Source organism: Alosa sapidissima, chromosome 19 (assembly GCF_018492685.1).
Source record: "Alosa sapidissima isolate fAloSap1 chromosome 19, fAloSap1.pri, whole genome shotgun sequence".
NCBI classification, from domain to species: domain Eukaryota; kingdom Metazoa; phylum Chordata; class Actinopteri; order Clupeiformes; family Clupeidae; genus Alosa; species Alosa sapidissima.
In genome coordinates this window covers 6703696-6723732 of record NC_055975.1, presented here as the reverse complement: position 1 = coordinate 6723732, position 20037 = coordinate 6703696, and the positions used below count along the sequence as shown (strand labels likewise).

At 44.1% G+C, this 20037-nt stretch overlaps 2 protein-coding genes across 2 annotated transcripts; one reads left to right on the top strand and one right to left on the bottom strand.

Moving 5' to 3' along the window:
• Positions 1-338: 338 nt before the first annotated feature.
• On the top strand, positions 339-19703 carry heatr1 (HEAT repeat containing 1). Its single transcript, XM_042071958.1, has 45 exons — positions 339-413; positions 859-1012; positions 1117-1333; positions 1449-1590; positions 1741-1842; positions 1934-2080; positions 2340-2551; positions 2738-2868; positions 2994-3111; positions 3225-3329; positions 3488-3605; positions 3776-3883; positions 4043-4138; positions 4277-4365; positions 4478-4689; positions 5317-5438; positions 5549-5743; positions 6031-6196; positions 6522-6670; positions 6862-7054; positions 7362-7534; positions 7793-7951; positions 8991-9233; positions 9326-9457; positions 9580-9680; positions 9813-9959; positions 12614-12732; positions 12865-12986; positions 13167-13295; positions 13426-13656; positions 13909-14038; positions 14178-14338; positions 14438-14490; positions 14605-14728; positions 15119-15259; positions 15954-16261; positions 16696-16846; positions 17082-17240; positions 17370-17504; positions 17593-17697; positions 17842-18010; positions 18280-18434; positions 18907-19065; positions 19204-19312; positions 19402-19703. The coding sequence occupies exons 2-45, from the start codon at positions 871-873 to the stop codon at positions 19488-19490; spliced, it is 6468 nt and encodes a 2155-aa protein (XP_041927892.1). The 5' UTR covers positions 339-413; positions 859-870; the 3' UTR covers positions 19491-19703.
• On the bottom strand, positions 10769-11660 carry LOC121692916. The gene is made up of 2 exons (XM_042071960.1): positions 11151-11660; positions 10769-10982 (listed from the first exon to the last, which is right to left on the bottom strand). The coding sequence occupies exons 1-2, from the start codon at positions 11581-11583 to the stop codon at positions 10813-10815; spliced, it is 603 nt and encodes a 200-aa protein (XP_041927894.1). The 5' UTR covers positions 11584-11660; the 3' UTR covers positions 10769-10812.
• Positions 19704-20037: the final 334 nt, after the last annotated feature.

The following is a 20037-nucleotide window of genomic DNA, read 5'->3' as shown; positions in this document are numbered from 1 at the left end:
TGTTGCTTTTCAAATTAGTTTAAAATAGAATTCGACTTGGCTCATGCAAATGTGGGTAGCGAAGCCCTTTACAAAAAAAAACAACTATATTATCCATTAGGCCTAGTGTTAAAGTAATTACATGTTTTATAGGTGAGCATAAGTTGAAGGTATACAGCATTCTGACTTGGCTTCTTGATCTTGAACACACATTTGATACAGTATTTAATATATAATTGTATGTCAAAAATTAGAAGCCTACCATTGTATAGCAGTGCATTAAAATGTGAATTGTTTTTGTCCGATACGCTCATTAACTCAAGCCTATTCCCGACTTTTATTTTGAATCATAGATTTACCCGGAAGTACTTCCAAAGATCTATTACGTAGTGGGTCACAAAACACATGTGGATGCAAAGAGGTGCTTGAACAAGGTATTGTAACAGATGTAAACATGCTGTAATTAAGAATTTATTACACAGTCACAAATATTCACACTTATTTAATTTACACTGAAGAGTGTATATCTTTCTTAGTTCATTCCGCGTTAATTTTGGAAGGAGACTTGAGTATATAACTCGAGAATGTGTGACATGCTAACGTTAGTAGCAGGCTACTTAGCCAGTGACAAGTGTATGTGAACGAGGCTATATAAATAATGATACAATTAAGGATATCTCTGTGTTCTTTTCTACAACCGTATACCTGTTCTTGGATTGTCGTATGTAAAATATTTCCGAGTTATCAGACAACACTGTAGTCATACAGTGGTTGTAAACCCCCCAGAGTCAACAAGTTAGGTTGAAAGTAGTGCCTGAATTTGAATGAATGAACATGTTGTGAAGACATGCACTACAGCAGTTTTCTATATATTTTCAGGACAAATTCAAGATGACATCTCTAGCCCAACAGTTAAAGCGCCTGGCCTTGCCCCAAAATGACCCAAATCTGTTCACCCGACGGGAGATTGCATCCTTGCTCTTCAACCCTAAAGAGGCAGCGAGCACAGATAGAAGCACCTTCTATGCGCTTGGTGAGTAGACCCTCGAATTCTTTCTATGGCAGAAACGTTTTATGAACAGACCTATATATCATGTAATAGTCTATAGTATAATATTATCTGTCTTATGTATGCAGGATGCAATGGACTGGAGGAACTACTGGGGATTGAGCCTGCATTTGAGGAGTTTCTAGAGACACTCTTCAGCAATGCCTCTATGGATCTGGAACGTAGTGTCCAGTCTAAAGAAGTCAATAAGAAGCTGGACAGCGATATTGACCTATTCCTCACTCGCCTTTCTCCCTACTTCCTTTTGAAACCAGCACTGAAGTGTATCGAGTGGCTTTTGCATAGGTACTTTAGTCTAAGTTTAACATATTATATTCAGCTTGATATGGGTTGGTCTTTGAAATGCAGTAGTATTTTTTGTAATTAATAAAACATTGCTTTTTGTTTAACTTTTTTCCAGGTTTCACATTCATTTATACAATCCAGACAGTCTTATAGCATGTGCTCTACCGTATCATGAGACCAAAATATTTGTCAGAGTCATTCAGCTTTTGAATATAGAGGATCCAACTAACCGCTGGAACTGGTTACATGGACTCCAGGTATATAGCGTTCCTACATACATTGTGTGTCTGGCCAGAAGGTGATATGCACTTTATGGAATAGATTCAGATGAAAGCATTTACGTTTTTTAAATCCTTTGTACACTATGTTATAGACCTTTGCTTGTGTGTTTTTTGCACTTCCCTCAGAAACCAGGTGTACCCTTGGCCAAAGGGACACTTCTGACTCATTGTTACAAAGATCTGGGTTTCATGAACTTCATCTGCAAACTGGTCACCAAGGCAGTCAAGGTAAGCCATAACATGGTGGTATGGTGGCGGTTTTAAGAGTGACTCTTTTTAAAGGCCAATCTCAAGACCTAATCATGATCACCTTTTGCAGGCGTACTCAGAATTCACCCGCGACGGTCACTGTGCCCAGCTCCGTGTGATCTTCTCGTTCTACGCATCCACCATCGTAGCAACTCTGGATGCAGCAGAAAAGATTACGGACTCAATCATCGCTAAGATTTTGCCCAACGTACAGCTGGTAAGATGCCATTAAAACATTGGAAGTCTATGATGACCTATGTGTTGAATTTCCCTAAAATTATTTTCAAGGCAGAAATGGTTAATGTCACATTTCTGTGCGTCAGAAATCATTTCAATCCCACCAGGACATGGCCTGCCAAGAGCCTAAAAGCTGGTGTTTTATACTAATGCAGTAACAGCAAATGCCAGGTTAAAGTATATGGCGAACCACCAAGTAGAAAACGCTTACAACATATCAATGCAAATCCTGTTACCAGGGCTTGAAGTCCTCCCTTGTGGACTACAAGGCGGCCACCTACATGATAGTGTGCCAGCTGGCGGTGAAGGTGGTCATGGAAGCGCACCTGGTGGACTCACTGGCCGTGCAGGTCAGCAAGTCTCTGTGCAGGGCCCCGCTGCTGGCCAGAGAGGGCCTGGGCTGCCTCATTGTCCTGCTGCAGAACCAGAAGGAGGGAACGGTGGGACCAAAGTGAGTATGGACTGCCAGCATCGCAAAATGATGTTATACCTCAGAGTGATGCTGAGACACATAAGAACATCTCTCCTCTTCTGGGACATTGACTTTATTGAGCACCATTTTTGCAATCAAAGGAAATAGGAAGCACCCCCAGTTTTGGTGTTTAATGATGTTAAATGTTTTTTTTTTCCCTTTCAGAGCATACGGGCACTTGTGTGGGGTTCCTGACCTGATCCCCACACTTTCGAACATGGCATCATCATATGACATCAGTCCTCTCCTCCGTTACCTCCTCCCTCTCCTCGTTCACTCTGTCATCACTCAGTCGGGTCAGTTGGTCACAGCAGTCAAAGCTATTCAGTTTAATTTCAGCATGTGGATAGGCAATTGTATGGGACATGTACGGTGTGTTAGTAGTAGTAGCACCCTAATAGGATTCACTGGTGTTTTGCAGATGAGAAGGAGGAGATGCAGACAGATGTGGCCTCAGAGACCAGCAGCCACAGGAGTTTATTCAGCTCTCTCCTCCAGGAGGTTCCTCTGACCAGCAGCCTAGATGCCACAGTAGCCAAGTAAGGCCTGTGGAAGTAGAACACTACTAAATAGAATAGATTTATCATATGTCTTTCATTTCTTAACTCCCCTGTTCCTTCACCCTTTGCCACTTTGTTCTGTCTTTTTCCAGGTTGCTTCTAGAAGAGTACCTCTCCCATGGTAACCAACTGCCCTCAGAAGAGATCTCCTCCCTAAACCAGCAAATGCAGCCAGTGGTGCGACTCTTTGAATCAAAGTAGGTGTTTATTCTCTCTGTCTTAAACACAGTAAACACAGTCTGAAAGTTTCAGGAGAGGATGTGCTTGATACCCCTCTGTATACTGTATACGATTCCTGACTTGTCTATGCTTTGTCAGTAGTATTGTGATTTTGATGTTGTGTGTAATGTTGTAGGTATCCTGGAGCTCTGGATGCTGCTTTGGACAGTCATGTCCCAGATGTCTCTTCTTCCAAGGACAGAAGCCTTTTCCACCAGTTCATATCTCTCTCCATGAGTAGTGGCAAATATGAGGTACCCTTGATGAGTTACATTCAAACTAGACTGTGTTCAGTTGTCTGTTTTTATTAACCTGTTCAGCGATTTGATCATACCGTTTGTGGCGAGAATGGCCATATTGTACATAAATGGGTCGTGGACAGGGCAGATCATTATAACTGTATGTTATGTACTGTTCCCTGCAGATCCTGGCTGATTCGGACACCTCCCTTATGCTCAGTCTGAAACACCCCCTGCCTGCTGTGAGGAACATGGCTTTGGAGCACCTGAAGGAGGTCCTCCGCAAAGGACAGGTGGGTCGCTTGAACCATTTACCAGTATGTTAGTCAGTATGTATATGTAATCCCACTGTGGACAGCCAGTTCTGTACTATTAAGTACCTAAGCTTGGAAGTAGCATCCTTCACATTCCTGTCACATTGATGTGTCCTTGTGCCTGATTTGTCCTCCTAGGAGGGCTTTGACGAGGCCTTCCTGAAGGATGCTTTGCTTGAGCGCCTTGAGGATCACGTTCCTGATGTGGTCTCTGCAGCCTTGCAAGCTCTTGAGGTAAAGTGGTGTTTTTTTATATATATATATTCTACACACTAAATACACTAATGAGGAAGTAAAAGTATGGACAAGTCCATCTTCCTGTATTGTGTTGAACTGCCATGCTAATATAATCTCCTTGTCCTTTTAAAACAGCTATATGTTGACCGCCTGGACTGTGAGGACACAGTTTCCAGTTTGCTCTCACTCCTTCAGCGCACTGACCTCACTGCCAAGGGAGACTGGTGCGTACCGGGCCCGTGTTATTTAAATGCTTTCACAGCTTTACCCTTTTCTCAGCTAGCTTCACCATTGCGTTAATGTTTGAGGTAACATTCTGTGTTCTGTGTGGTGGAGGTATCCTGTGCTGAAGCAAGCCATCCAGATCCTGGACGACCCCCGTGTGGTGGAGGGCAACGCGAAACTGAAGGCCCGTGTAGGCTGGGAGCTGCTGCCCTACCTGGTGGTGACGAGCCCCGTGCCGGACTCCCCCGAGCTCCAGCTGGCCTGCCATGTGGCCCAGACCTCCCTCCTCTCCCAGCTCCCCCTCACCAAGGGCTGGGCCAATGGTACGCAGTAATCAGTCAATCAATCAATCAGTGTGTATTTACACTACCAGTCAAAAGTGTCGAGACACTTCTATTCCACTCCATTATAGACAGAATACCAGCTGAGATCATTTGCATTGTTTTTTGTTATCAGGGCAGCATTTTTCAGTTTACATTATGTGCTTACATAATTGCAAAGGCACATTCTGTTTACTAATCTGTTATCATTTTAAAAGGCTAACTGAGAAAACACTGGAGAACCCATTTGCAATTATGTAAGCACATAATGTAAACTGTTGCCCTGAGCAAAATTGCAATACAAAGTGCTGTACAGTAACCATCATGGCTCACAGAGAGGGATACGTGCACAAACATGCATTTTTTGTCAGTAAGGGGTTTTCTTCATTATACAATTGAATTTGTACTGTATGGTTGTGTTCATACATGTGATGGTGATCAGTGTTCACCATCACATCACCATCAGAGTGGGTTTTGTGTGTGATCCATAAGTACCCATGATCAAGAAATGGACTTGTCTTCAAAGTCAATGTTAGTGGAAGGCAGAAATAGCACTTATCTCACTGCTGTATTAACTGCTGGCTGCTGGTGTTGCTTGTGTATTTCATCTTAATGTGTACTGTTGTCCAGTGCTTGAGGAAGTGCTGCAGAAAACTCTTGAAGCTGACATTGTGGGAGTGGCCAACCAGCAGCTCATACTGACCCTGACCAAAAACCTGTCCGCCATGGATGCAGGCTCAAAGCGCACCACTGTAAGTCTGCAGTCACACACACACACACACACCAGTGCTGTATTGTGTTCGTGTGTGCAATAACCTTTATTGAGGTGTGTGTGTGTGTGTGTGTGTGTGTGTGCGCGCAGATGGAGGAGGTGGCGCAGGCTCTGGAGAAGCAGAAGAGTGGCGTGAGGGAGAGGGCTGCGTTTGTGGTGCTGAGCCACACACTGCTGCAGGGCATAGTGGACCTGAGCGAGACCCAGCACCTCCTCACTGCCCAGAGGCTCTACAGCCTGCTGGAGCCCGCCATCATGGAGCTCCTCGCCCGGCCTCCAGAACAGGTCAGACAACTGGACACTCCAGGGCCATTATACCGAAAGACATGTTGTGATGGAAAGTCACTTTGTGGAATGATGATCAGTCAGTCATTATCAGGCCTATTAGTATTCATCATAACATCTTTCTCTGTGTTGCTGCAAGTCTCATAAATCTGTAATGAATCGCAGTCATATTCACATATGAATATTCACTTTGAATGTGCTCCTCCGTCGTGTAGGATTGCAACTATTGTTCCCAGAAATAACCAGAACCTGTGTCTGTGCGTTTATCGTTCGGCGTTGTTTCCCAGGTGCCTGTGGGAACCTGTCCCCCGGCCTTTGTGGCGGAGCATCTGGGAGAGTACCTGCACCTGCTGCGCTCGGGCCAGGACGCCCAGAGAGAGCAGACCATGCTGTTGGTGTCCCTCCTCAGCCAGTTCATCAGCAGCCTCAAGAGCCCTCAGTCTGGCTTCAAAGGTGACCTTTCACATGATTTGATGTCATTGTCTCTGCTGTGTGCATAATGTTCCACTCAAAGATCTGTAGCTTTGGTTGTAGATAAACTGTGATCTACTGTACTAGATGCACTGAAGTATAAAGAGGATTTAAAAAAGCTGCTATCATAAATGGTGATGTCTGATGGATGGTGATGTCTGATGAATAATAAGTTGTACACACAGTGTACACACAACCACAGTTTAAGGTTTATCTACAGTTGAATCCTTATATCCAGTGAGGATGAAGCCATAGCACTGCAGGGCATATCAGGACTGTGTTTTGACCTCTGTTACATGTCTTGTAGGGGAGACGTGGTGGAACCCAGAGAAGCTGGACACGAGTACATGCTGCTACCTGCGCCTCCTGTGTCGCCTCTTTGACGCGGTCATCACAGGGGCCAGTCAAGGACCTCTGACCTCTAGCTTCAGGGTCCTCCTGCAGCTGCTCTTCCAGGTGTGTGTGTGTAAAGGACCTTAGAGTGTTGCATTAAGCTCTTCTCTTCGTCATTACTAATCAAAGCATTGTCCCAGTATTTTTTTCCTGTGGTTTCAAAACCTCATATACAACAAACAAGCAAACTAAGTAATAAAATAATGAGGCGCGTTGTGACCATAAGTCCTAATGGTGGAGTTGGCGTGTTCCAGGTGCACCTGAGCAACTCTCTGGAGCTCTTCAAGTTCCTGTCTCTGCTGTGGGGCTACAGCTGCAACCTGAGCGACCAGTTGGAGTGTAAAGTGAGTGCCATCCTGCAGACCCAGGCTTTGTACGTGGGCAAAGCCCTCCTGGCCGCCCAGTCCCCCCCGAACCTCACCGCGTTGGCAGCGGACTCATCTCCAGGTATCCAACGTCAAACCATCAGTCTCTTTGTTTTTGATTAACTGTGATGGTAATTTACCCAGCATGTTTATCATAATTATTTGTTATAATGTTTGATTATACATATCAGGAATATGTTTTCCTGAAATATGGTTTGTAAAGTAAAGTTTAGTATATTTCCTGTATTCAGTGATAAATTCAGGCAGGCGTAGAGATGACATTTTGAAGTGTCATTATAAGCCTCTGTTCAGTGCCTAAACAGTACTGTGTGTGTGTGTGTGTGTGTGTGTGTGTGTGTGTGTGTGTGTGTGTGTGTCTTTCCCATCAGTGGTACCCTCCCTGCTGGTGTGTCTGTGCTCTCCAGTGTGTGAGGTGCGCAGGGCAGCGGTGGCCTGTCTGCAGGCCCTCCCGGCGGCCAGCTCCTCTCCGTTCATCCCTATGGTCACGGCCCTGCTTAAGGCCACAGAGGAGCTCATCTCTGACCCGGCCTACCTCAGCCAGGTCAGCTAGCCAGGCCCAGCCTACACAACCTACACAACAATATTTCACCCAGATGCAGTTTTCCTACCCATACCAACAGAATATCAAACGTTCCTATTAAAATATATATTGAAATATGCTAACCTTGTCCAGAAAGCTGGCCTTTGAGTATTACATGTCAAATTTAAAACTTATTATTGCTGATTACTGTCAAACCCCAGCCTCCCATAACATGATGGTAAATGTGCTTGAGCAGAGGCTAATGTCTTTTCCCTGCAGGCCCTCGGGAAGCTGTATGAGGAGGCCCTCTCGGCAGGAGCCAAGAAGAGCAAGCAGCTGGTGGCCGTGGAGCAGCTGGTGAAGTGTGTCCAGAGCCCCAGCTGTCCAGCCTACATGGGCAAAGCCTTGCTCAGGGCTCTCCAAGAGGTCAATGGAGAGGTGAGACCAATTTCTGTTAACAGCAGTGACGCAATGACCACTATACTGTGACATTTAAAGGAACACCCCAACTTTTTTGTGACACTAGATTATTTGCCATCTTCCCCAGAATTAGATAAGAAGTCTCTTCTCTGTGCGTGCAATTACCCAGTTTAATACCTTTAGCCTAGCCTAGCATAATTTACTTGAAGTGGGTTATACTAGTAGCCCCCTTGTAGGTAATTTAGCTAAGTTGGTGTATTCCTTTAACTCATTGAATGCCAAGCTGTTTTCGGAAGCTTTGTCCTAGAGTGCCAGCAATCTAGACCATTGTTGATGATTTTTGTACAGCCACCGCATATTCTGTGTTATAGCTATGAACAAATACAATGGCTCGTTTGAAAGGTGAGACTTTAAGCTCTCAGTGGGTGCAAACCATGTATTTCTACACGCCTCTGTTCCTGAGAAATCGCAAGCTAAACAGTGGCTAGTTTTCATCAAAATCGCTGTTTTTTTTTTCTAGAAATTGAGATATAACGTCTTTCATGAAATATGAAGTGTTGCCTGTAAAGTTTCCGGGAAGTGACCTAGCGAGACCTGGCGAGACTGCCACCTAGGGATAGACCCACGAAAATGGCCTGGTTTTGAGCTCACGTGCATGATCACTGATTCGACCCAAAGCGGCAACCGAGTTATGATAAAATGTCCAGATAAAATGCCCAGATTGTGCGTTTTCATGAGTTTTCGATCGTCATATATTTCATTTCCATTCATCACAGAGTTCCCAAAATCACATATAAGGTGTGTTAGAGTGTCTAGTTTCGTAATTTAAAAAAAAAGCTTCCCATGCGTTTTTGGCACTCAACGCATGGGAAGGCAAAACGTAATATTACGTTTTTGGCACTCAGTGAGTTAAAGGCTTGATTCCAAATTAGTGTATGCTGCTGCACTGATATCATATTAGATGTCACCACGTTCATATTTCCACTGTAGATGCTAGTCCTATGGGCTTGTTGTAGCCATTAACTGAGATATTAATTGTCATTGTGGTCCTGCGTAGAGAGTGCTGGCCATCGTCCTAACCCCGCTGGATCTTCTGCTGGACCAGTTTGGCTCCGACATCTCTGCATTCGAGGGCGACGAGGGCCTGCTGGTGCAACTCATGCTGGGCAAGTTCGACGAGCAGTCGGCCCCTCTCCTGGCCAGCGAGCCCCGCAGCCTGGACGTCCTCCTCAAAGCCATGGGCACCCGGGCCCAGCCCTACCCCACGCTCCCCAGCGTCCAGGTCATGGGTCTGGAGAAGGTGGGCTCTTAGTGGTCTAGTAGTATTTTGTAGTGCTTTTTCTCCCTAATCCTCCATAGCCTCAGTCTCATGGAGAAATGTTTTGTCTGCAGATTACCAAGGCCTTCTTCTCAGCTCTTGGTGATGAGAAGGTCCAGCAAAGAATTCTGGGAGTCATGTTTGATTTGCTGGTGGATTGCAAGAATCCAGTCTGTGCCCAGACCATAAACAATGTCTTCAAAGCGGTAATGTCTGAAATCTCATTAGAATGCACTGCATGTTGTTATATTATTACTCGACATTTACTCGTCTCAGCAGTGGCCTGAGAGATGACCCCAAAATCATTTGATCTCCTCCTGGTGTGTAGATCGCTGTGGATGCTGAGCTGGTGGCTAATGAGTTGACGCCTGTAGAAAAACCCAAAGTGTCTACGAGCGTGGTGCAGACTCGTAGGAGTATGAGACTGAAGTAGGTGCCACTCCATGGACAGGCTCATCCTCCTCAGGAGGATAAAACTGACCTCTAAATAGAACGGATCTTTACTATATAAGAAACTTTGTCCCGCTTTATAATGTGCCTGTATTGCTGTGCATTTTGAAGGAAAGGGCAGGATGCCGCGGCCCCTGCTGAGGAGACTGCGTCCGTCTCCTGGCAGAGGGTGACCCTCATCCTGGAGCTGCTGCAGCACAAGAAGAAGCTCAAGAGGCCACAGATCCTGGTGCCAGCTCTGTTTAACCTCCTGGCCAGGTATGGGGTGGTGTGCAAGATCTCTGTCTCCTGTCACAATGCCTTTGGCCACTACTTTTCACAAATCTAAGAAATACTTCAGCTTAAAAGGTAGACCCATAGCTTGAAGTGGGCCAGATCGGATGAATGCGGTAACCTCTTCAGTTTGTTCATTTAGATTTTATATTTTCTTAACGAAATTACTTACCTGATGAAAATGATAACGAGAACATACTTATATGGAAGAATAGGTCTAACCAAATTCGTGCTAAATTCAGTCATATTACATTATGCATAAAGCGTCCACCCATTCTTCTCGGCGGAATATCTCACAAACTCTTGACTGAACACATGACAAACTATCAAAATAAAGAGCAGACCTTACCAAATATGGGGATTTAAAGCATTCCGCTGTACAATAAACTAAACTGTTCCTGAGTAATCCGGTTTTGAAATTGCAGCACATTTCTACATGGTCTTTGGTCTGTAATTCTAATGTAATAGCAACCCAAAATAATGAACTTCTTGTCCTTATCAAAGAATCAAAAGTTGGTCTTGGCATGCACAGATAAACTGTGCTTTTGGGTACACGGCATCTGCACGTATGCAAGAGCAGGTTACTTCACAAGTCACAAATGCAAAGGAGTATTAGACACATTCTCCATCCAGTGGTTCAGTGACAACATTTAAGTGAATAAAGCAATTCATTGCCTAATTAATTCATGAAACTCATTGGAACAGCTTGGTATGAGTCATTAGGATGCAGAATTATATTTGAGAAATGAATCGTGGAGAAACATTAAGATCACTACAAATTGTATCTGCTTTATTGATGGTTTTTGATAAGTTAAGTCCTTGTCAATCGTTCACACAGTCACACACTGCTGTGTCTTGCCCCCCGAAACCTCCTCCTAGGGACGGAGGCTTTGTGGTTCTCTCTGGCACTCCAGAAATGAGCTTCCCGCTCAGCCTCCTCCTTCCTGTCTCCAACCACTGGCCTCAAGACTCTCTCCTTTTCTTCTTCGTCTTTCAGTCCTTCTGAAGCTAAACATAATGGGGGAACAATTTATTAAAATTTAATGCTGAACCATTTTGATGTTTTAAATGTGAGCATACTTTTTACGTAGCCCACTTACTGCTCCGAGCTCAAGTCAGGTCTGGTGATGCAACGCTACTTCTTAAACCCAATAAGAGCAGATGTCTTCTACTCACCCAGAGTCGAGTCCACTTTATCTAGGAGACTGTCGAGCACAGCTTTCACATCGTCATCCCTCTGTTCATTTCTCTCACAGTCTTCCAACTCTTTGTCCAAGAATCCATCAAGGTCATGAAGAACATCTTCTGGGATCTCCATGGGCAGAGTTAGTCCTTCTGCCCTCTCCCTAGCCCTCTTGTCCAGGCCAGTTCTGCCGTCCTTGACCTGCTTCAGCTTCTTTATTTGGAGTTCCTTTTTGGTCTTTTTGCTTTTGTTTTTATTTTCATCTATGTTTTGTCCATGTCCATCAACGTTAACCCCCAAAGCCTCCAGTTCTCTCTTTAGTTCCTCCAGTCTGTATTTTTTCACGCGCTTCTTAATGGCTCTATCTGAACTGTGCTCATCCTGCCGTGCTGCTAGGCAGCAGGCTAAAAACCAGCAGAACCACATTAAAATCAGATCGCCAGAAATCAAAGTCCGAAAATCAATTTATCAACAAATCTGAAACCAGCCAACTTGTACACAAACTCATAAAAGGGTGAACAAAAGTTCCAGTTTACTATTGCTATGTGTGTCTATAACATTCTGATGTTGCCTAGCCACCTTTGTGATCCTAAACGGAATGGTAAGATACAAGACTATTGTTACCAGTTAAATGCATCATCTTTGTGAAAGGTGGTAAATAATAACAAAAAAAGTTATTATTTTCAGTTACACGCTCAGCTTAAATTTAGATATTTGACATTAATAAATGAGTCAACTATCCAAAATATATTATATGTTGCGCTGATATTTGGCCACACACATCTACACCAAGATGAGCTAAAAAAAGTTGTACTCATAATATCTGTTCTGGGTTGGCAGGTCTGAGTACATATTCTTGTAAATTGCTAAGCCATAGAATATCCCACCAACATGATTCTTATATTGCTAGATTCCAAACAATCCCACCTAAAATGGATAGTTATTTCGACTGACATGCTTCCTGGTGACATTAATGCAAAAATTATTTTTCTTTGATATAAAGGCTGACATAAAAGACATATGCAAGTGTTACCCCATTATACTTTCTCAGATGGGTAAAAATCCATGACAGTTCTAAAAAATACAACAAAAACAAGATATAGCATGTATAGAGGGCCCTTACAATGACATTACACTGCCTAGGCCTCAAAGGATTAATGCTTCTTTCCGTAACAGCACAAAAGGGTTCAATTTATGTTCTACACAGCAGTATATGCAAGCAATTGGTTCAATATGTTCAATTTGGTTCAATATGTTACAAAATACTTTACTAAATTTATATTGTACACAACAGTATCTCTAAGAACTTTAATTGCTCAAAAAGAATCAATTGTCGTTGAATAGGTCAACCTATACTAAAGGATGTACTGTAGGCTATTATTAAGTATGCCATTTGTATACATTAGAATGAAATCTGTTGTGTTGTGTTTTCATGGCGGGTGTTTTTTGTTTCTAGGAGTCTGGAGGTGCAGTCAGCAGAGCATGGCAACATGGAGTACACCAAACAGCTTCTTCTCAGCTGCCTGCTCAACGTCTGCCAGAAGATCTCTCCCGATGGCAAGCCAGTCAGCCAAGGTACAAACATCTGATGTCTTGACCTATGTGACCTGAGGACATGCTACATGTTGTTGTGTTTGGTTTTGGCTAATGGCTTTATTATGAACCACGGTCTGAACTGAGCTCCTGTTTGTGCTTGTCTCCTCACAGAGGTTCTCGACGAGGACAAGATGAATGTGGAGCTTGTGGTTCAGTGTGTGAGGGTGTCGGACATGCCCCAGACCCACCACCATGCTCTGCTGCTGCTGGGCACTGTGGCTGGTGTCTTCCCTGTGAGTACCCCCTGTGGAATGGATTGACTTTTGTTTTAGTGCTATGTAGCCTTTTAAGTGTAATGTTCAGTCTAGTATAGTCTGCTTTCGCATTATTATCTGCTCTCGTCGTGCTCAAAGATAAAGCTAGGAACCTAAACTAAATAACTGATGTTCCTTTTTTCGTGTCTCTTTTTACAGGAGAAGGTCCTTCACAACATCATGCCTATATTCACCTTCATGGGCGCCAACATCATGCGCCTGGATGATGCCTACAGCTTCCAAGTCATTAACAAAACTGTGCAGACAGTCATTCCTGCTCTCATACAAGTAAGTGAGCTCTCTCCACCAGCAGTGCAGACCATGGCCAGTCTGTCTGACCTTGGGCTCCTAGAAAAAGAGCCCAGTTGCTTCCTTTTGTCCTGTGGTTTTGAGACAGTGTGACTTGTGTCCTCCTCAGGCCTACGAAGGCGGCTCTCCCCAGTCCGAGGCCCACATGGAGTGCGTGGTGACCAAGATCATGCACGTGTTCACGGACGCGCTGCCCCACGTGCCCGAGCACCGACGCCTGCCCATCCTCTCCCAGCTGATGGTCACCCTGAGCCCACCCCGCTTCCTGTGGATGCTCCTGCTGCTGCTGTTCAAGCAGCACGCCACCCAGACCTCAGCCAACGTCAGCGCTACAGAGAAGGTAGGCAGACAGATAAACAGGCAGACGCATCAAAATTGATATCAACAAACACAAGATGGAGATGCCACAGACATAACAAGGCACAAAGCTTGCATAATGTAAGAGGAGCCAGTCTGAGGAAGTTTAAAACTTTTCAGCCTAGATATTTTGGGTTATTGCATACTCCTAAACAGTTTTATTGAATTATTGTTGTTTGTGAATGTAACCCTAACATACATTACTGTACACATTAACTGAATTTGTAATGTATAGGATTTGGCTCTGGAGAACGATGTGGACTTCTGGATTTCAATCTGCTGTGAATTTGAGGTGAAAGACCAGCTCACATCTCTCATTAAAATCCTGAAGTATCTCATGGTATTGCCTCAAGACAAAGAGGATGGTGAGCAAAAACTCAGTACCCTACTCATCACACACATCCAGTATACAATGTTTATTTATTATTTATGCAAATATATGTCTGATTTTGATGGTCCATTTCTATTCTGCTGAGGCCTCACCTATAGTGTGCATATTAATAGATTCTGACACCAGAAAAGCACGGGCCAAGAAGACAGAAGAGACAGCCATGGAACTCATCTTCAACATTGAAGCTCACAGCAGCAAGGAGCTTCGCCATTTCAAATTCCTGTCTGTCTCCTTCATGTCCCAACTACTGGCCTCTAACCGCTTTGTTGGAAAGGTACGTATGTTACCAGTGGATGAGCATGTAAGAGGTTTAGTTTGTTGTCTTTTGAAAGGTCTCCTATATGTTTTTGTTGAACATTGTGGTATCCTTCAGGTGGCAGATCAGGAAGAAGTGTCCATTGAAACCATGCAGGCCCTTCAGCAGAGGTACACATCATCTCACTCATATTCATGAAAAGCATATTGTCTGCAGCAAATAGTTAGGAATTGGTATGCCATTCTTTCAGTCAAATTGATTTTCATTTTGTCGTTGGTCCCCAGTCTACTTGAGGAGATTCTGTGCTACATCCACACTGTGGCTCGCTGTGTGGAGGACAACTGCAACAACCCCACCGCCAAATTCTGGAGAGCACTGCTCAACAAGTCCTACGAAGTCCTAGACAAAGTAAGAATCTCACGTCTGTCGCCACAATTAAAACGATGGTTACGTATGTAACCGCGGTTCTATGATTTTCGGATGACCGCCAGAGCTTGGCAGTCACTCGGAAGGCGGACGAGAAGACTGCCAAGAGGTCACTTCCGGGGTGAGCGCACCTTAAGTACCGGGGCGGGGTCATGCGTCACCCCATGTCACGAGTGACTTTGTTGATATAAACACTCGACCTGCACGTGCATGTGATGGAAATCCAGGGGCTGAAAGCACCGCCTCTGGGGGTCAGTAGAAATGAAATAGAACCAGACGACTGGGTGTAGTAAACAGCGATGTCTAAGATGATGTGACTTTCCGATTGAGAACACTTGTGCTGTGTCTGATGTTCTTTTCTTCCCCCTACAGGTGAACTCTCTGCTCCCCACAGACACCTTCATCAAGGTGATCAGAGGCCTGATGGGGAACCAGCTGCCCTCAGTGAGGAGGAAAGCCATGGAGCTGCTCAACAACAAACTACAGCAGAAGACTCAGTGGCAGGAAGAGCAGGTCAGTGCTAAATAGACACGCACATAATCTCATTAGCTAAATCAGTGCTTCTTAAACACGGGGTAGCCAAAAATGTGGGAGGGGTCGCAAAATGATTGCATTAATGCATGAAATACATTTCTAAAGGTTTTTAGTCCAACATATTTGAAAACTGGGATAATCAGTAGCTCTAGATGTAGGCTTCCAATTCAGTGTTTCCATAATGTTCTTTTCGAAAGTGGAGGTTCTGTTTACGCAAACGCAAACTCAGACCTCTGCCTCTTGCAATGATGAGCCTGAAGATGCTTACCAGTGACAAAACACCCTGCAGCCTTTTTTTTACCACAGGAGCGGCAGAAATACATTAGATGACTGCCAGTTATCTTTTGAAAATAATAAATCAGATTGTCAAAAGCTGCTATTGACATTAATGCCTTTGGTGTTGACATAGCCTACCTATGAGAGGAGACCATTTCCGAGAGGAGAACATTTTCCAAAGTAAAAACACATTTTGCCAGTTAGAGAGAAGGGGGTCGTAAGATTTGGCCTCTGTTTTTTGGGGGGGTCGTGAGACAAAAAGCTTAAGAACCACTGAGTTAAATGACATCTTTGTTACCACAATGGACACGTGAGTTCTTTTTAAGCCCAACTTTCGAAGTGTATCATTCTACGCTCTTGCAGATAGGCTAGGTCTTAACCTTCCATTTTCCCCTAGGTGGTGGCGTTGCTTCCACTCACTGGAGACCTGCTGGCCGTTCTGGGCCGCGGAGGCCCACAGCGTCCGGGCGAGACCCAGGAACAGGAGGAGCAGGCCATCAACCGGCAGACGGCCCTCTACAGCCTCAAGCTTCTGTGCCGCAGCTTTGGGGCTGGCCACCCCGAGGCCTTCGTGCCGGTGCTGAGCCGCGCTGTGGAGCTGCTGCTGCTGCCCCGTGAGGAGAGGAACGTGATGGGCAGTGCCCTGCTCTGCATCGCTGAGGTCACCAGCACCCTGAAGGCTCTGGCCATCCCACAGCTCCACAGGTCAGGAGAGAGACTGCGGAGGAGATTAACAACTCAAGACTTGAGTCTAGGTTTAGAATTTAGGGGTTTTTTTTCTTCTTAATCTATTTCTCCTTTGTGTCTCTTTGTGCTAGTTTTTCATAAGAGCCACATCTCAGTGCTGCTCTTTAGATGCTATTGCTGCTGTTTTATGCAACTCAAAACGTGTCGTGAATGAGTCTTCTTTGCAGTATATGTTTTTTGTTTTGTTTTGAAAGAGAATGTATTGTTTTTGGTTGAGCTATTCATTAGAATGTGTGTGTTTCACTAATTCACGGATTGGGATAAATGCAGAGACCAAATTTCCCTTATATATACTAGAATTCTAAATGTTCTGTCCTTCCCTGATTTTGTAGTAAAATGTATGAGACGTCCTTTTTCGGTTGAACACTGATGATGCATTATGGGTATTACAGACTGATGCCAGCGGTGCTGAACACACTGGCTGAGCGTAAGGACCTGCTATCCAATGAGATCTACCTGCTGAGCGCTGTAACGGCTCTGCAGAAGGTCTCTGAGACGCTGCCCCACTTCATCAGCCCATACCTGCTGGACACACTGCTGCAGGTAAACACCTCAGCAGCTTCAGAGCCCTACAAACACATAAACACAATACACACAATAGATTTTGGGAAAGAGATTTATCTTCTCCAAAAAAAACAAAAACATTTGTTTTTCAGTCATTGAATGTAAATACATGTACATTATAAAGTGCAGTATCAATTAAAAACATCATGTTCCTATTGAGTCTTACATGACATTGCTGAATGCTGAAAGCTGATGCCCTTTTTGCCGTTGCCAGGTGACACGTCTGACTCGGGTGGCAGAGCAGACCACCACGTGCCCCCAGTTGGCAGCACGCCTATCCTCACTCCGCACAACCTTGGCCACCAAGCTGCCGCCCAGGGTACTACTGCCCACAGTTACCAAGTCTTACCAAAGTCTTGTGGAGTCCCAGCAGGTGAGTCAACGATCAGGTTATAAATTGAATCAGACCCTGAGACCTTGGCACACTGAACAAGCTTACTTTTGCATTGAGAAGTTAGCAGTGCTTTAGAATTGAGCTGAGGTTTTAACCCTGTTTCCTCAGAACCGTCTTGGGCCATTAATGACTATTTTGAAAGAACACATCGCTCACATGGAAAAGGACCTACTCAACTCCCACCAGTCAGAGCTCACCACCTTCTTCCTGTCAGCGCTGGACTTCCGAGCCCAACACTGTCAGGTACTCACCATGGTCATCACAGTGTAGTTAAGCGTGAATGTTCAATGTGGTGATGTTATTTAATTGTGAATATTTATTTTCATTCTAGGGTGATCTGGAGAAGACCAAAGAGATTGAGGGCTCAGTGATCGATTGTCTGTTGGGCATGGTCATGAAGCTTTCAGAGGTCACTTTTAGGCCTCTCTTCTTCAAAGTAGGTTCTTTTTTATATATTTATATTTTCCTGCACTTTCTGTTTGAAATGTATTCACTTTGACTAAATTTGAAATTTATTCACTTTGTGTGCAAAATGCCAAGTGTTTTCAGATGTTGATAATCAGCATTTGTCTGTTTGCAGCTATTTGACTGGTGCAAGACGGATGGCGCAGCCAAAGACCGACAGCTGACATTTTACCGCCTGTCGGACAGCATTGCAGAGAAGCTGAAGGGGCTGTTTGTGCTCTTCGCTGGCCAGCTGGTGAAGCCATTCTCTGACCTCCTCCGCCAGATTCACTCAGCTAATACAGGTGTGTGGTGACCTCTGAAGTTGTCATTTTAAATAAAACTGTAACTAAGCAAACTACCCAATGGGATCCTTGTCAAAAACAAACAGTCGTGCCACAAACTAAACAGGTTGCAGAACAAAATGGTTCCTTTGTGGCCTATAAGTGCATGCCCAAATACATTTGTGGTAACCTGGGTATTAGCGGCTTGAAGGTGTCCCTTTCTTGACTGATGTGTTTGTCAAGCTTCTGTTGATAAAATAGTTTTCTATATTCTCTTTCACGTCTACTAGATGAAGCCTTCTTCGATGAAGATGATGACCAGGAGAAGAGTTGCCAACTGCTGCAGTATGTCCTGGACTGCCTGCAGAAGGTCTTCCTATACGACACAATGCGCTTCCTCAGCAAGGAGAGGGCAGACGCCCTCATGAACCCTCTTGTGGATCAGGTGAGACGGGCTTTCTTGACCCAACGCATCACCCACATCAGCATGGTTTTCAGGGCCACCAAACCCATGCAGGCCAGCCCAGCAATCAGGATTAGGTCTAGTCCTAGACTAAAAGCTATATTTTAGTTGAATACATTCTCTTTCAAAACAAAACTAGATTTAATCCAGATTTAATCCAGGTCCAGAAAACCAACCCTTCATGTTTCCTTCAGCTTGTTTTCCAAATTGACATGAAATGGATAAATGAATACCTATGCATCCCATAATCTCATAATGGCTCTGGTTATGGATAAATTAATACCTATGCATCCCATAATCTCATAATGGCTCTGGTTATGGATAAATGAATACCTATGCTCCCCATAATCTCATAATGGCTCTGGTTATGGATAAATGAATACCTATGCTCCCCATAATCTCATAATGGCTCTGGTTATGGCAGTTCCTTCACTTTTTCAGTTTCTGTCCACAGCTGGAGAACATGTTGGGTGGAGAGGAGGTCTACCAAACCAGAGTCACCAAACACCTGGTGCCCTGCATTGGTCAGTTTGCCGTTGCTATGGGAGATGACACCCAGTGGAAGGTCCTTAACTACCAGGTCCTGCTGAAAACACGGCACAGCTCTCCGAAGGTACGGTCCCTTAAATTGTGCAGATATTTGTGGAGAGCAATGCGCTGACACTGACCTAATACTATTCATAGTTACCTAAGGCTGCTTTTCTCTCTCTTTCGTGATTTGATAATGAGTGTCTATTCCTGTTGTCCCCAGGTGCGGTTTTCAGCTTTGCTCATGGTGCTGGAGCTTGCTACGAGACTGAAGGAGAATTACATGGTCCTGCTGCCTGAAACCATCCCCTTCCTGGCTGAACTCATGGAGGGTAAGAGCTTTTGCAAATCACAGTGTCTGTTTGTAATCTGAAGAGACTTGTGAATTTGTTAATATAACTCTTATATTTGTATCTGCTAGATGAGTGTGAAGAAGTGGAACACCAGGTTCAGAAGGTAATCAATGAAATGGAGACCATCCTGGGAGAGCCACTGCAGAGCTACTTCTAAATGACCACTAGAGGGCAGCAATCCAGATGATGTCATCAGAGCAAGCTTGAATGTCTACTTGTCCTCACGTGAATAACAACTGCTATGCATGCATGTTAAGTAATAAAACTCAGAGCTAAAGAAAACTGTAGAAATGTTTGCCTTTACAATAAAAGGCCAAAAGTGAAAGTTGTATTTGTCTCTTTGCTTTGGTAATAAAAGAGAAAAAAGTTATGTAGTCTTTTTGTTTTAACTTTACAATGAAGTAACAAAAAGTTCTGTAACTGTGTCATGCAATGTTAATGTTACTTTAATTTCAGTGCTGAATATAATATAATTCATAATACATTAACATATTAGTTTTAAGTGTGATAATTGATTTTGTTTTAATACAGTCATTATATTGAGTGGAATCTTTACATTACAGTTATCTCGCATTGTGTGTTGCAATACCATTCAGTTGTAGGATGTAGAAGTAGGGCTACACTCCCCCTTCTACTTCTAAATCCATACATGCAAAATAATTGTGTTACCCGTACTATTATCCTACCCTGAAGAGACGGAAAAC